Raw genomic sequence first — 17,791 nt, forward strand, 5'->3', positions numbered from 1 at the left:
ATTGATACTGCGACATTCTGGATCAGCTTTCTTTAGATTCCAGTATCCCCTGTAAGTCTTGTGGTGTATACTTTTGGGTTTATACTGAATTTCTTCATTTGGTTATTCCACGGTTTACCCTATACGATTTTATCTGAGACTGCCCAGAATAATAATTATCAATCTTTTGGTGGTTTTCTAGTCGATTGTAAATAGTATGACCGACAAAATCACAAGCCATGAAATATTATATTAAGGTGATACATCAGTGAAACGGCAAATAATTGTCAACTATAGGCGCGACGAAATTTTGGACTCGCTCGCATTCTGAGAGAGAACGTCGAGTTGGAAACACGTCACTTTCTTTCGTGATGGCGGCGGGCGTATTAATTCTTAAATCGTGTAAAGATGACTAAAAACGTTACACATTTACTTTTAAAAGAAAACATGTCAATGAATGTATTATTATTGTTACTAATAGAACAATAAACAGAACATAAAATGGACGTATGTTGGATTTATATGACAAATTATATTTCGTTTGGCATGCGTCATTTGCACCCGCGACCCGCAATCCGCGCATCGCCTAGCCACGATCTTTTTAGACGTGCCTCAACTGAGGTACAACCTTAATAGTATTTAATGTATAATGTAATTTATGTAGGTATTCAAAAAAAAAGAAGATGGAAACTTCTGTGTTTAAACACTCCTATACATTTAAAAAATACTCTCGTTTGACCCTTTATCGCTGTTAACAAGGTAACCTAAAATTACAGGGTTACATAATGTACTAACACTGTATTTAATACGTACCCCCAAGAAAATAGTGGGTTGCAACCAATTTCTTTATAAAAGAAACATTGTTACATAGCTGTAAACAGAACGACTTGCTCGGTAGGAAACTGAAACTGTTCAGGGAAGAACAACACATATTAACACGTATTACAATATTTCTCACAGTATTTTCAGACCAAAAAATACATAATAAAAATAAATGTTTGTCACTATATAAATGTATTAGTTTCCCATCCACTACTGATGCATCGTTATATAGAAAACCCACCTGAATCATCATCATGGCCGGATCTAAGATGTGAGCACAGTGCTCTGAGTTGTTTGTAGACGTGCAGAACCTCTGAATTGGTAGGTCCCATTGCCTCACCAGCCGCGTCCGTCTCCATCTCGGCCAGTAAGGTTCGTCGAGGTCCGAAGACGCCCGATCCGGTCATGCCTCCGATGGGAGTGGCCGATCCTCCACCCAGGCGCTCCGCCAGCGTTGTGTTCTCGCGCTGGAGCCTCTCCATGTCCGTGAAGGAGTTTTGATATTTTAATTCCTGCAAAAGATAGCGGTTCTGTTTAATTTTCTTTGTATTGTCGAACAAGAACTTCTTGTCTACGTGTTAAAACTGTGAACTAACAAACCCCATCCTATGCAGTTAATCGTACTACCGTTTCAAATGAGGAACGCCCCTAAATTTATCATTTCATTTTACGCTTCCGTGGAGTACGGATCTATCAACTTTTGATGTCAATCAAAAAAAAAACTGATGCTTTTTATAATAAAAATATATATAAAGAGATAGGGAGTGACTTTTAAAATTATTATTAGTAAACTTTTGGTTTATTGCGAAGAAGAAAAAGAGTCGCATCTAAAAAGAGAGTCGAGATATTATTTAAACACGCGTTGTCGCCATGACAGGTACGTCACTGAGAAGTCTTCCAAATGCGACTACAGCAACTTCCGGTTATCGGACGAGATCTTGTTGTCGGACAGTAACTAATGCAATTGTCTTCGTAATTTACATATTATTAACAAAATAAATATAATCACCAGATTCTAATCTTCGGAAAATAATAGCTATATAGAAATGTCTTACTTGTTCTCTGATGTGTCTCTCAAGCATGGCAACTCGATCGCAGGCTTCTTCGAGTTGTTGCTGAAGACTGTCTCTGTCGCTGAGAGCTGTCTGAAGTCTTCTCTCCAACTCTGTCTTCTTGTCGGATGTTATTTGGAGTTCTTCTTTTAGGGTTTCTAAGCTGCTCACGTGGTCCTGTACAGAAAATGATGGGGTTACTACTATGTATTCCAAATATTGTTGACATATTAGATTGGAGTTAAAAATGTACGTATAATAGTGTTCTGGATCAGTAAGGATTATAACCTACAACTTAATTAGGTATCTACTCTAACCAGGACATATTTGCCAATACTCAGAGTGCGCGGGAATAAGCCAACGCTCTGATGAGAGGTCCCCAAATTCAAAAAATAAAAAAAAACCATCTCTTAAAATATTTATTCTCGAATGACGGAAAGATTTTAATCACTCTTCCTCATCGTAACCCCCGTGGTTAAGGATTGTGACCACTCCGGAATTGGTATTGTGACTTTCTAGATCAGCCATCAGTTTTACTCATCCTCTGCAAGCCTTCTGGTGGATGCTGTCAGTTGTTTTGTAAATTCCCACAAAGTGAAACGAGGAGGTTACATAGACTTCTTCGTAGTTAATTCAAAAACGACTTTCACATAACCTGACTAAATTATAGTGAACGCTTCTCCTTCATTGGTCTCACCTGTAAACTTGTTTTCCTCATAGAGCATTGATCCTTCAGACCCTGTAGTTGTGCGGTGAGCTGTATTTCTTGGACTGACGCTTCCTTCAGCTGATTCGTGAGCCTATTGTTCTGAGCAGTAAGTTCTGTTATCAACGTCGTCTTCTCTCGTTCGCTCTGGAGGAAAAAGAAGAAGATACTATATTAGAATACTATATGGAACAATCTATCATCGGCGATGACCGTCGGTTGCACTGAGACAGTGCATCAGTCATAAGGAAAGGACGAAGCATATATTATATCTTAATTTATGAAACTTATTTATTGACATACATTTTCTAGAAAGGTTTATGGACACTGTCATTGAATTGATCTAAACTAGTTTTAATGACGCAAAAACCTGAACAAGATCTATGCAAAATAAACGAGCCGTAAGGTGGCATTTACCAAAGGGCTAAAGAGATTAGCCCAGGACCCCCAAATTAATAAAACCCCCGGAACCAGATTTTGTAATAATACACATAAAAACTTTGCAGCATATAAGTATACAAAAGTGTGATTTTATAGTTTCTAGAAAATTAGAGAAAAATTTTTAGATTTTTTTGACCATAAGGGATCAAAAGAAGATCATAATATTATTATGTGTCTCCATGGAGTGGACTGTGCTGGTTTGTATTAACAGATTTTTGTTTTTACGAGAAATTGATGTTAGCCACTTGCTCAAATTATAAGGTCCATACTCTGACTCCAAACATACATTGAAAAACAATATGTGTATTTGCTAGACTCACGATTCGAACCTGGGACCCACGACATTATAAACCGATGCCTTTGACGCTCGGCCATCGTGGGGCTAGTAGATATAGATTATATTCTTTATAGATATTATTCTTTATATATATAGATTAAATTGCCAAAACGAAATATCATGTTATTGTCTACATTGTCACGAAATAAGAAATATTAATGTGGGGTAATATTTGTTAGCCCAATGCCTTTATAAGTGTAAATCCGGTAAACGTTTTTGAAAGAAAAAAATATAAAGGATTAGACATAATGATGAGATCTATGATCTGTAGAAAAATATCATCGCAGCTCCATCGATTAGGATTGGGAGACTGCGCTGGCGAGGTCATGTGCGCCGAACGGCAATAAATTAGAAAAACGAATAATGTGGGGCGATCCAATAGTGTAGAAGAAGAGGTTAGATGAAGTTACCGATTTTATATCGAATTGGAAAGCGGTCACAGATGGAGGAAAGCAGGATCCATCATGGGATGATAAGTTATTCGCACTGTCAATTCAATACTTTCGAATGGAAAATTATTTAATGTATACTATTTGTGGCAATTATGGAGGTATATTACCTAGTAATTAGTATAATATCAAAAGATAAGCTTTGGGTCTCGCTAAAAAAGATTTTTCGCCTATTTCCGTATGCACGGAGAGTTGATATTCAGTGTTAAGGTGTTAATTTGTTAATTTGTAAAAAAAAATGTGTAAATTTGGTGGCGGTGCGGTACTTGAAACATGGAGTTTCCATAAAACTAACTTTTTTTGTTAATCGACGAAGACATTAACGTTCGTTAATCGATTCCTCATGGACAATTTCCAGATAAAAATGTAAGTAACATGGATGTAGTCGATTTACTTTAAAAAATAATGGAAATTAAAGATTGCGTTCAATTTTATACGCATAACAAAGATAGCCCAACTGGCCACTAGTATGATATACCAGATACCTATATTTAAAAAAAATTCTCGTTATAATAAATTATTTTGTTATATTATGTCAAAGTAAACGTTAAGAGATGTCGCCCACATATTATAACCTTTTTCCGGACGAAATCCATTTCATAATTTGACGGTATAATAAATATAAAGGCTGAATAGTTAGAAGGCTAAAGGATGGGAATAAAAGAAAATATGACAGAAAAACTGACTGGAAAAAAGAAAACATGACAAATGACAGCTAAGAGGAAATCATTGCTCTATTGTGTTATAAATTATGTGATATATCAATCTATCTCTACAATTTTCATGTTGTAAACGTCTGTGTAGGTATGTGCCTATATTGCGACGTATAGGTATTAATGGATTCTCATTATGAAACTAAAATAATATATTATATTAAAGGAAACAATATTGTAATGCCCACATAAGTAAGTCATTCTGTCGCTCGGTGAAACACAAAATCAATTTGTATCTTTATACCAAATAGCATTTTTTTCTTAATTAAGAAACAGTAATTTGTCAGCCATAAACTCTCTACCACTAGAATTTATGTATATCTACTATAATTGAGGTGCTGAGGATTAAAAGAGTGTCATAACATAACATAATATGACATATTAATAATCTAATACATAATTCAATTTTAAATAAAAAAAAACGACATTTTGCATGGATCTTCTGCGTAGTTCCAAATTTAAAAACAACATTTTGAAATCAAATGATGGCACGACAGATGAGGCACTGAAAAAGTAATTAAATTACTAAAATAATTAAATTATACGAGAATATTATTTATTTATTTATTTAAGAAAACAAAACATTGTGGACGTAACAAATCTAAATTCAAGACGTGCACAACATGAGATTTACATTATAACAAATATGACCATCACAAGAGAGAAGAATAGAATATAAAAAATATTAAGTACCTACTTCAGTATAATTTATACAGAAAAATAAAAATTTAATACAAAATACATAGTACGTAATCTAAAATGTCTACGTCTTTGGGGAGCGCATTGACTAGTCTTGCACCCCTCGCTAATGGTGGCTGATAGGCTCGAAACGAGGAAACGGTTACGAGCCTGAATAAATCATTGCTGCTACCACGTAGGTAATTGATATGCGCATGTTAATTCAAGACACCAGGATTGGAAACCATCCCTCGTGATAACAAGCAAAAGTGTTATATTTTGTGATGGTTAATTAAAATTTTCCCACGGTGGCCGCGCTGCTTAAGCGATGGACTATAACGCCGTGGGTCCCAGGTTCGAATCCTGGGTCTGGCAAGTACACATATTATTTTCCAATATGTGGATGTCAGGGTATGGACCTAATAGGTTGAACAAGTGGCTGACATCCATTTCTCGTAAAAAACAAATTCTGTCAATACAAACCTCTACTCGGAGACCCATATGATCCTATTATAATTGGACATGGTCGAAAGAAGAATTAAAATAATGGAGAACAAAATTTCGCAAAGCATGAAATTTATTGGAAGGTTTAAAGTTTTACAAGACGTTTAGGCCATTTGAAAGACATTTTTCTTGTTAGTAGTAAAAAAATATATATTGGAACTCGGTACCAAATTTATAGGGAGATTTTTTGCAATATTTGTCTGTTATTTTACATGAGGCACGTTCCTAAATTATAAATATCAGCATAAAGTTGCTAATAATTTAACAACACTTTATATATTTTTTCGATCATAATCGGATGGTTTTCTATCTAGTCATATATCTAGAACACATTGTCATAATAACAATTGAATTAAAAATCCGTTAAAATTGAACATGCACGTACAATGAAAATAAATGGTTGCTAAGGTTACCGAATAAACCTTTTTACTCAACGCTGGGTAAAATATCGTCCAACGGAATAATCAATACCCTGCCTTATCTCTATTAACATAGCGATGTATTAATAACAGTGTAAATAGATTTCAACATAATTTTTAAGTACACGATATTCAGAACATCTTTATGTAAATATGTATAATGGAGTTTTTTTATTATGGAGGAAACGTACCTACACGAATAAACGCACAGAAAATGAAGTTAAATTTCAGAGCCGAATTCGAAACTGAAATGACAATAATTATTATACGAATACCACAAAATAATTTATCAGAGGCAGCGAATACCAAATAGGCACTGGGACAACTGGGTGCCAGGACAAGAGGGCGCCACACTATCGAATGAAATAACGTTCATTAATGAAATAAATATACGTTCGTTACAATTTGATACACAAAGTATACGAGGAAGTTTAATAAGTTTCTATCTACTACTTCGTAGTTTTAATTGATTGTCATAAAAATAAAATATCTTTCTTCTCGTTTGAACTTAAACATATGCACAATTAAATCATTATTTACGTGTGCATATTTAAATTTTCACCAAGTATTAAATAATATCATCATCATCAGCCGGGGTCAATCCACTGCTGGATGAAGGCCTCCCCAAGCTTTTTCCAACTCTCTCGGTCCTGTGTCGTTCGCTGCCACGTATTTCCGCCGAACTTTACCAGTTCGTCAATCGTTTCGTTTCGTGCCCCTTGGGTACCACTGGATGACGGTATGTCCAGCGGCCGTCCTTTCGGCGACTCTCTTCCATCTCCATTTCAGCTGTTTGGCAACGTCTATTACATGGCGTACTCCTGTCTGCTTCCTAACCCATTCGTTTCTCTTACGGTCCTTTCGCGTGATGCCCAACATGCACTTCTCCATGCCTCGCTGTGCGAATCTTAGCCTTTGGACATCTCTCGTGTTGAGGGTCCACGTCTCGCAGCCATACGTGAGCATGGGTAGCACACATTGGTCGAACACCCTATGCTTAAGACATAATGGTAGGTCACTCTTGAAGATACTATTCAGACGTCCGAAAGCACTCCATCCCAGCTTTGTTCTTCGAGCAATTTCATCGTGCATGCTTCCGTCTATGGACTCCTGCTGTCCGAGATAGACGTAGCTGCTGACTTGCTTTAGTTGGGTGCCATTAATACAGGTAATCGCAGGGTCCGAAAAACAGATCCTCATCACTTTTGTCTTTGAGACGTTCATCTTTAGGCCGACCGTTTGACTGACATCCGTGAGCTCTTGCATTCTACCTTGGAGGTCTTTCGGGTCTTGTGAAAGTATAACAATATCATTTGCAAAGCGCAGGTGACTGAGGTGCTCCCCATTAATTGGAACATCTTTTTCCTACCAATCAAGTTTCCTAAATAAGTCCTCAAGAGTAGCGGTGAATAGTTTAGGTGAAATGGTATCACCTTGCCGGACACCTTTGTTAATGGGGAATTTACACGGCCGTTTGTGGAGTTTCACGCATGCTGTGACATCACTGTATTATTACTGTACTATTAAATAATACATAAGTACCTAAGTATTAAATATATATTTAAAAAATATCTATAATTCACGAACGTCTATTTTTTTAGAATTTCATTCGATTGCGTAGCGCCCAATTGTCCCGGCGACGAATCGTAATAGATCTACCAAATAAGGGAAGTGGGTTGCATTCTTGGTATGGTTGTACGACGGCATGATTCTCAAATGTAGAGAAATATGAGATAAACTTAAACACGTGTAAAACAATATTGATTGTAATTTTCAATATTTATATGTGAAATGAAAAATTTGGAAAATGACAGAAAACTGAACAGCCCCTCTCTTGACAGTTTTAACAGATTAGAAGGCTAACTTATTGTAACAATTATAATACCTCAATACATAAATATGATAAAGTGTTATTATTCAATTTCAATTTCAATTTCAATTTCAATTTCAATTTATTTATTTTTACATATTGTGGACATTACAAATTATAAGTTTAAGACGTTCACAACATGACTTGTCACTTTAGCCGGCGATAGCCGCCTTGTGTATAGAATAGGTTCACTGACGGTATTAATCAAAGTTCAACACGTTTTTCTTCCGTAACATAATAGATTACGTCGATTTTAAATACTCAATCGCGGTTAGAATAATTTTCTTTATTGGATCAATAATGTTTATTAGCTTAGTGCTTAGTATCAATTCTCTGGAGGCGTTTTTCACTTATTTGGTTTTAATCTAATTAAAACAATTAGCCAAAGTATTTTGTACGCACGTTTTTTTCTTATGGACGCGTGACTAGTGCGTATTATGTACGGTATTTTTTCTAATACCAAATTGAATATCTACCAGTAGCGGAACTGGAAATCCTGCCCCTCCGTTATATTAAAAATCTAAAGTAATTTCTCGAATAATTGTATTTTGTGTTAATCTAAAATAAATTGTTATATGAAATATATTAATTATAATATTGTTTACGAGTTATTATCCATAATTAAAACGATCCAAATATAATAAACTGACCGCTTAGCAGCTTCAAACATTAAAAAAATGTAGTATCAAGTTATTTTTTTATTTAAATATATAAATCAACTGAACAATCTTTTTCAAGTTTTTTCTGTGCATGGAAACAATTTATAGGAAAATTGTAAGATTTTTTTATCAGAATTAAAAAAAACGAGGGAAATAAAATAATATATCATGAGAAATGTAATATGTTTTGACATTTAACAATTGTGTAAGAAACATCTTAGTTTACAAATTTATTTTTAATATAAAATATAAGTAACGTACCTAATACCTATTTGCAAATATTTCTACCATAGTTCTAAATGGAAACAGCTCAAAAAGCCTTATTCTAAGATAATCAAGTTTGAAATTTTTATACAAATATTGTCATCTCGATTTACAGACCTTTTTTTTAGGGAAATCTATATTTTATATTTAGTCAACTCAGTCATTCCGTATAGAATTAAATTAATTATTTATTCTAGAAAGTGCTATTATATTTTATAACAAATTCGAGAATTTTTAACTTGTTTATTACTGTATTATACAAGATAAATCATTTTGCATGAAAACCTTAAAATTTTGAGTTGTTTCTGTATAAAACTAGAGTATTAATTGATATTGATGTGTATACATATTTAAAAAAGTATCTCGAATGATCTTTCATTATTCAAACTCAAATTGTCCTTAATATTGTTAGCTATCATTGTTGTTTTTGTAGTTGGTTATTACAATAATCAAAATGCCGATCCAAAAGTATACATTTTAAAGTGACAGACATACAGTTTAATTGTATCATTAAAGTAGATTGCAGAATACTTAATCAAACATACAATATCTGTAAATATATGCTTAACGTTGCTAGTCTATTTAGTTACATTTGGCAGAGAGATTTTAATCTGTTGCACGGTTTAAACAAATCGGAGCGTTATTGTTAACTCTGTGTTAATACTGTTAATCATATTGTGTTAAAATAAGTTATAATTATTTTCTAACATATTTGAACGTCGTGGCCCCTAAAATTGTTAGGCCCATGGGACACTACTCCACCTGCCCCATTTTGTATAGTAATATTATTATCAAACCATTTATTATATTTAATTAAAATCAGAAAATTAAAGGGCGCCTCTATTATGTCTCATAATATAATAAATTAAATTACTATATTCTTGCGATTGTTTTGATAATTAAATTATTATTTCATTCAATGCTTCGAGCTATTCTAAAAGTAAGAGTATCTTTATAATTACAATTAAAAAGAGAGTGATTTGAAAAAAATACAAATAAGTATACATTAATACTACTATTAGTATTGTGAAATAAACAATTTTAAGAATAGTTTTGATGGATAAATGACATAAAAGGGAAAGGTAGTAATTGTTTTGAAAACGGTCTTTTATAATAATAGATACCTACGGCAATTAAATGTAAATCATTTTTTATTATACAAGCAAACATAATAATAATTTATCCACGTACAATCATGGTAAATGATTATTGGAAGTGTTGTTGAATATAATATTATATAATTTGAAAGACATCAGAGAAATACTAATTATGAAAATTATGTTTGAAATATATTAAATTTATACCGGAGACATGTTTAATAATTCGCAGAGCTTGAAATGGACCGGAGGCCACAGGAGCGCCGTTCCGGTTCATGAAATTCCCAAAATGATCGCTACGGCTAGTGAAATAATTAATTTGACTACCCGAGCTAGATAGGCCATAATATAACAAAAATCTAACAGATTTATTTTTATAAAATTAAATAACTATGTTGATATATGTTTTTGAAATTATTGAGTGATCTGGTTCGTAAAACTTTCCATTCCGAGCGCTGCCAATTCTTGAGATAATCAGCGTGTATTTTGATGGTAATTAACAATGCCGACTGTATCCAGGACGTGGCTCCGAATTTTGAATTACGATGGTAGTGCTAGTTATTGATTATCTTCGAATGATATAATATGATATACGGTAACCTGTTTGCAGTAAATGAACATTTTCAATTTCATAATTCGTTAAAATTATTACCACTTATTTCAATAAAGGTACAACAATCCACATTTTCTATAGACAGTTTACCTTATTGCATTCAAAATATGAGCGAGAACTAGCACTACCATCGGAGTTTATAGCTTCATATTTAGTGACTATAGTGGAGCTTGGGTAATTCATTATAATTTATGAAATAAACTATTTACCATACATGTTTCGTTCAGATGGCGAGTTTTATCAAATGTGAGTGTAAAAATTCGTGTCCGGAAAATTGTACGTATACAGTTCGCCGTATTATACTTCACAGTAAGCTGTTGTATCGGAAACAGATTGCTGTACGTACCTACGTTTACGTTTTGTTTGCTAAATCAGTTAAATTGTTTTGTATAATATGTCCGTCCAAATGTAAAAAAATGGTACTTACCTTGAAATCAATTTGTAATATTGAAAGAGTTTTATATAAACAAGCCAAAAATATGCACCAAACCAATTTAAAAGATATTTTAATGAACACTATTTTTTTAACCAATTTTAAATTCTCCCCTTCATTTACTCTGTGCTTTTGTGGTGAATACCAAGTGATAAATATACTTATTAAGAAATAAATAAACATATACACTCAAAGATACCCAAAGATATTTGAGTTGATAAGAATTTATAGTAGACAGAGTAGTTAGCTGATTATAATCTTGAGTAACTGGTAATATTATTTTTTTTAATAACACAAAACAACCATTTGTTACAACCAACGTTATTACAACCACGTGGCTTTGTGCAAGTCACACCGCGTTTATTTAGTTTTTATTGTAAGAAAAATAATATTACGGCTACTTAATACAATATTATTTCGACATTTTCCCACGTCCGATATTAGGCGGCCATGAAACTAAGGTATTACAATATCATAGTGAAGAAATGTCGCCTGCACCCGACAGGTACTACTTAGTGCGTAAAGAATAAAACAAAATAATATTAGGTGTATACTATTCTCGTTGACAAAAATTGTGACTTATTATTGGATAATTGAGACAATGAAAAAGATTTCTTCGATTTTAACATGTATATGTTTTACCGCTCGACGCAATATTAAAATTGTGTGCATAAATTCGAATGTAACGCAGATATGTTACCATTACTATTTTATTATAATTTTTCACATCATCGCGACTAGGGAATCCAATCCCGAGCCAAAATTCTGATCCCGGGACTGGTCTTGGAATTGGCATTTTTTTCGATTGTTAACATAATTTTTTTAAAATTTACAAATAACATTAATAAAATCGGTCAAAAATAAATCTAGTATAATTTATACTATTTGAAATTTATTGTTAATATTGTATACGTTCAATCTTGGAAATATATAAGTTTAATGGAGTAAATAATATTGTAATATAAATAATAATGTGAATTTAATATGAGATTGCTGTTTCTGATAGTAAAGACTTAATGAATGGGTTAGCGAGATTTAAAATAGTAAAGCAAATCATGGTGTACTTATGGCCTTTCCGCTTCATAAATCTAATTAGTCAGCCAAATATGCAACTGCCGTAAAACGTATGAGATCATGGTGGAATTACTTTGTTAATAGTGCGAAGCATTGTTTTTTTCTAATCTTTCTCATTTTTATTAATTTATGTGAAAAAATAAAATGAATCGGCAACTTACACATGGGTATAAATCAAACTTTATTCAAACTCAGTTTATTTCTGATGTAGTTATTTGTTCTTAAAAGTATTTTTTTTGTCATATTTTCGTTTTTATTTTATTTCCCATAAAAATTGATAAAAAAAAATAATACCAAAAGCTTCGGGATTATGTTTATCAATCCCGAGATTTGTAGGTATCGATAATAGCTCAGGATCCCGGGATTGGAATACATAATCGCGACAAGCACGGTGGCCTAGAGGTCTAAGGCTGCAAAGTATATGTAAGGTGTGTAATAAAAATCCTTTATGCAGTCATAAAATGTTTAAAATAAATATAAAGGATAATAAGGCTTCAAAATTATATAGTTAAATAGATTATCTACAACGTTTAAGGAATGTCCAGGCTTATGCTCTGAAAATACCATAAAAGCTCCATTTTGACCTACGTGGCGCATATGGACCCTTAGTGATTTGCAATCATTATTTTATTTATGTAATATAATAATAAAAAATATCTATAAAATTGCGACGGGTTTAGATGGATAAAATAAATTAATTAGTTCTAATTAAATTTTCTTTAATTTAACTATGTAATTAAGTAGGTATATTATGAATTATGACAATGAATGAAAAAATATCGGACCTGGCAAGAAAAACAATGGTAATGTATACTGTAAATCGGTTATATTGTATGATGTAGAATGTAGATAATATTAAAATGAAATTGGCAATTGCTATGGTGATCAATCAACTCTCGATTGATTATCATTTGTATATCGTCAGCGGCGAACGGAGTGTCAATACCATTAGATACACTTTCAGCAGTGAATATAAATTATATTATATAATAATCACTTGCGTTCGGTAAGTGAAACGAATCAGAATTTACGTATTGACGTTTGTTATAATTAATTAAACTGATTACCACATTTTCATAGAAAATTGTTACACAAATATATTTACGGTTTAACAGAGGCGATTTTAGCAAACTTTATGAAACACTTTCGTTACGTGAATACTAGTTAATTTTGTCATAATTAGATAGGTAGGAAATAGGTGACTAATTTAGAAAAGCACGTTTACTGGAATCCGATGGATATGATGTTCCTGTCTGTCACCGTATTTTTTTATACTTAATAGCTAAGTTTCGGACGTGTTTTAAAATTATGTTTATTTATTTAACTACACACGAACTCGTACAAAATGGAAGAATAGCATTGAGTTTGATTTAAAGATATTGGGCGTACAAAACTGGAGAGAAGTGGGCTTAGATAGACCTGGATAAAATGTATGAAGTAGGATGTAATTGTAGTATGCATCGTCCGACTTGGTCACCACAAAGGCAAATTTTATTGCATTTAGAAAATTTCGACAGCATATTATCAACGTGATGATCTCTTTACTTAAATTGTTCGGCAATTTCGTATTTTTTTTTCGACCATGTCCGATCCTAATAGGATCATATGGGCCTCTACAGAGTAGAGGTTTGTATTAACAGATTTTGTTTTTTACGAGAAATGGATGTCAGCCACTTGCTCAACCTATTAGGTCCATACCCTGACTTACACACAAATTGAAAAACAATATGTGTACTTGCCAGATCCAGGATTCGAACCTGGGACCCACGGCGTGATAGTCCAACGCTTAAGCCGCGTGGCCACCGTGGGCATTTTTGTATTTTGAATTTTGTATTAGCTTATGTTATTTTAGTGAAATTTGCTGTTTCTATGTACTCTATCCAATGGGCCCTCAAGCCGTGTATATTCAGTATAGAGCACAATTGAGTGCGTGGTGACCTCAGTATTTGATAACTACTCCTGAAATATTCCCAGTCATGAGGATATGTCAATTATTTGTAGACAAATGTAGGTGAGGGGGGGGTGTAGTTTGGAGGGACCATTAACTCCAATGTCCCATTTATCGGTGTAATCATAAATTAATTGTTGTAAATTAATAGAAACCTGCTGTTGCAATTTCTGTTGAAACCAAGTAAAGAGTTTAATTGTAGGTATACAATTTGATTGATCACAACCAATGACATTATTAATGGACGACGCACTCAACACAGTAGCTAGCAAGTAAATTCGCGCATTCGCATGTATAGGTAGACGTCACGCAATTTCCATTATGCGATATTACGCATCGGGAATTTATAGCAATATGACCTTTATTGTAATGGCGTTAGAACAGTGTTTCTAATGTAAATGTTCATTTGAGCGAACCCGTTCGAACCGAACCATTCGGCAGACCCAACAAAAAGCATCAGGAATTTATAGCACTCTCACCTTTATTGTAATGGCGTTAGAACAGATTATGCCATTCGGCAGACCCGACAATAAAGTGAGTGTCATTTTCTTTTCCAGATGATTCGTCCATATTAATGTCATTGATCACAACACGTTGAATACCAAGTGCACATTGTTGCATGGTAACTGTTAGGAAAGATTTGATAGATTTGTATCATCAACAAAATAGCCTTTCGTTTAATGGTAAAATCAACATTTTAAATTTCGCAATGTTCTTCATTGCAGCAGTGATATGCCTTTTAACGTTGGTTAAATGAAATAAATGATTATTTTTATTAGATTTAGAGTTCCATTGAACCCAGTTCATTGTCATTTTATAGTAAGTTATTTTTTCTTAATGAGCTTCGGAACTTGGCAATAGTCTTGCATGTTTCTTCAAGGTATTTGGAACAGTCATGCAAATTTGACACCTGATGCCATCTGTAATTATATAAGTCAGTGGTCCCCAATTTCCGGTCCGTGGATCAAATGGTACCGGGCCACCCAAGGGACATTAAATTATTTCCATAGTTTTGGAAGATGAATATCCATTTTTTAGCTGTAAAGCTATAAATTATTTATTGGTGTCATTTTCAACAACATATTCATGCGAAAAAGCATTTTCGTCCGTGTCGTCAATAAAATCGAAACAAAGGAATATACTGGACGTGAATGCAGCACTTCGACTGTCAGAGACAGCACTGCAGCCAAGAATATCTAATATATTAGCAAAGATGCAACAGCAGGTTTCGCATTAGTTTGTTGAAAAAAACCCATTGTTTTTGTTAAATTTTAATTGTACCAGGCTGTTATAATATGTATATTTGTTAGTTATAGTTATATCCGTCTGTTACAATATAAGATTAAAAAAATATTACGTAAAAAACCATTTTTATTTCAGTATTTGTGGTCCGCGAAATTTTTTTCCCTTTTTTACCTGCAGTCTGCAGGTGTAAAAATGTTGGGGAACACTGATGTAAGTAATGTTATGATTGTTCCCGGACTACCCCCTATCAGAGGACTTCGCTCTATCATCTGCTACTCCGAACAGTTTGATGAAGCTTCATAAGCCAAAAAATGTGACGTTTTCCTCTGCTATATTGCCTGTTGATATTTCCTTGGAAAGTTGAGGAAAGCTGTAGTTTTATCCTCTCATGTGACCAAGTTAATATAGTTGTTTTATATACTACACAGCAACATTTATTACGCTGTCTGTTCAAGAAATTTTGAGGATACATTTACCATGGTCCCCACAAAGGGGGGGGGGCTGACAGGGCTCTAGCCTGGGGGCCCGGGCTCAGGAAAGGCCCGGCGTGACGAACCGACTAGATAAGTGAAATAAACACAGATCAGAATTTTTCTCTAATAGTAAAAAAAGTCGCCTGCGGCGCTATTAAATTTTACTTTAATGATATTAATAATTAAAACTTGGTTGTGCGATGCAATTGTGTACTGTGTGCTGATACTCGACAACTCTATTATTCAAATGGATGTAGGTACATATTAAAAATATAAAAAATCGCTAAAAATACACCACTTGGATAACGCTACTGCAGCGCGTCACACTGATTTTACCCTTAGCGATAGGTAGGGGGACCCGCCAAGCATCCTAGCTTGAGGGTCCGCTTCAGAATGTGGGGGGCATGACATTTACCCACATCTCAAAAGCGTTAACTCTTTGTGAAATTACTTGGTATGTCGTCCATACCTACCACCATGAAATCTAAATACAAGGATTTTGATAACACAACGGCAAACTAATACCCGAAGGTACATTTCTCATTTACCCATGTTCCTAGATATTTAATATTGGTCCAAAGGTTCCGTTAATGACAAAACTTGTGATTACTACAATATGATTACATATTGTTTAACATGATTAATTACAATAGCTGTTTTCAATTAGGTAGTTCAATTTGAAACTCCTCTGTTAAGGGTGGACGTGCTCAGCGTAGGTCAAAATAGAGCTTTTATTGCATTTTAAAACCATGATCCTGGACATTCCTTAAACGTTGTAGATAACATATTTATATAATTTTGAAGCCTTGTTATCCTTTATATTTATTTTAAACATTTGATGACTGCAAAAAGTATTTTTATTACATAAAATAGTGTTCTTTTAAACCTCTCGCTCTAATGTTTTAGAATATAGTCATATTTCAGTACATGAATGTGCAGCGGTGTTAAGATTTTTTACATTTATTAATTTTTAAACGCATTTATAAAACCATTAGTATAATTTATGACGAGATTATTTTTGTAAAATATTTACGATAAAAAATATATTGATAATCTCTGTGATCCCAGATTTGACAAGAATTTGGCATTTTATTATTCAAAAATGGGCAAAATTAACACATTTGAAGATAATTCTAAAGATACTTATTATATGCTATGTTTTTGACCATTCAAGTGTGATAAACATACTACGAATAATGATTGCTTTACAATAATTATTGACCTAAGAATAAGGTAGTGTTTTTTTGAAATACGCCATTTCTTTTGTCATTCCCCAGTGGTTAAGCTACAACATACGGCCGTAGCCATAAATTGACAAACTAAATTTGAAGTAGGGAGTAAGATCATGTTAACGCGCGTGTTTGAACATGTACCTAACCGATTTTTTTTTTTTTTTTTTAAACGGTACATGTTCAAATGTTGTTTTTGGTTTGAAAATGTAATAAAAGTTCCATTTTGACCTACGCTGAGCATGTCCCCCCTTAACGTATGATTTATAGACATTATAGACATATTAAAGAATAAGGGAACTCACCCGGACAGTTGGAATGACACTCTGCCGTGCTTAGTTTTTCAAAGTTATGTATTTTCATTAATAAGAATTTACCATTGTTAAGTCTCATGAATATTCGATGGGTATTTAATAAAAGAAAAATATCTAACATGGGTCACCATATTTTATAGACAGTGTTTCTAAACACGTATTTCGCTCAATTGGTGAGCTTTTTGAAGTATAGTTACCGTAATTTACATTTAAGTTTGTCTATGGTCTTAATTATTGTCAATGCTGTATGGTAGGGGTAGAAAGGTAGATAATATTATCATATTGTAAGACGGTGATATTTGGTATAATTTAAAGTCATAATTAAGTGCAGGAGGTGAGATATATTAAGGCTATACTTCAGCTGAGGCATGGTCTAAAAACATCGTGACTACGCAACGCGCAAGTTGTGCAAACGGCGCGAGACGAACAAAATATAATCTGTCATAAAAATTCAACATGCGTCCATTTAATG

At 33.4% G+C, this 17,791-nt stretch overlaps 1 protein-coding gene across 1 annotated transcript in view; it reads right to left on the reverse strand.

Moving 5' to 3' along the window:
* Nucleotides 1-17,791, reverse strand: part of LOC147069570 (bicaudal D-related protein homolog) — a 272,966-nt gene that overhangs the window by 13,073 nt on the left and 242,102 nt on the right. Inside the window, exons 3-5 of the mRNA XM_085950325.1 lie at nucleotides 2,551-2,706; nucleotides 1,857-2,030; nucleotides 1,043-1,313 (exon numbers count right to left, since the gene is read on the reverse strand). Of these exons, the coding sequence (XP_085806451.1) occupies nucleotides 1,043-1,313; nucleotides 1,857-2,030; nucleotides 2,551-2,706 (601 nt within the window). The remainder of the gene's footprint in view (nucleotides 1-1,042; nucleotides 1,314-1,856; nucleotides 2,031-2,550; nucleotides 2,707-17,791) is intronic.

Source organism: Rhyacophila brunnea, unplaced genomic scaffold, assembly GCF_057557595.1.
Source record: "Rhyacophila brunnea isolate RB1 unplaced genomic scaffold, BYU_Rbru_1.0 scaffold_23, whole genome shotgun sequence".
Classification (NCBI taxonomy): domain Eukaryota; kingdom Metazoa; phylum Arthropoda; class Insecta; order Trichoptera; family Rhyacophilidae; genus Rhyacophila; species Rhyacophila brunnea.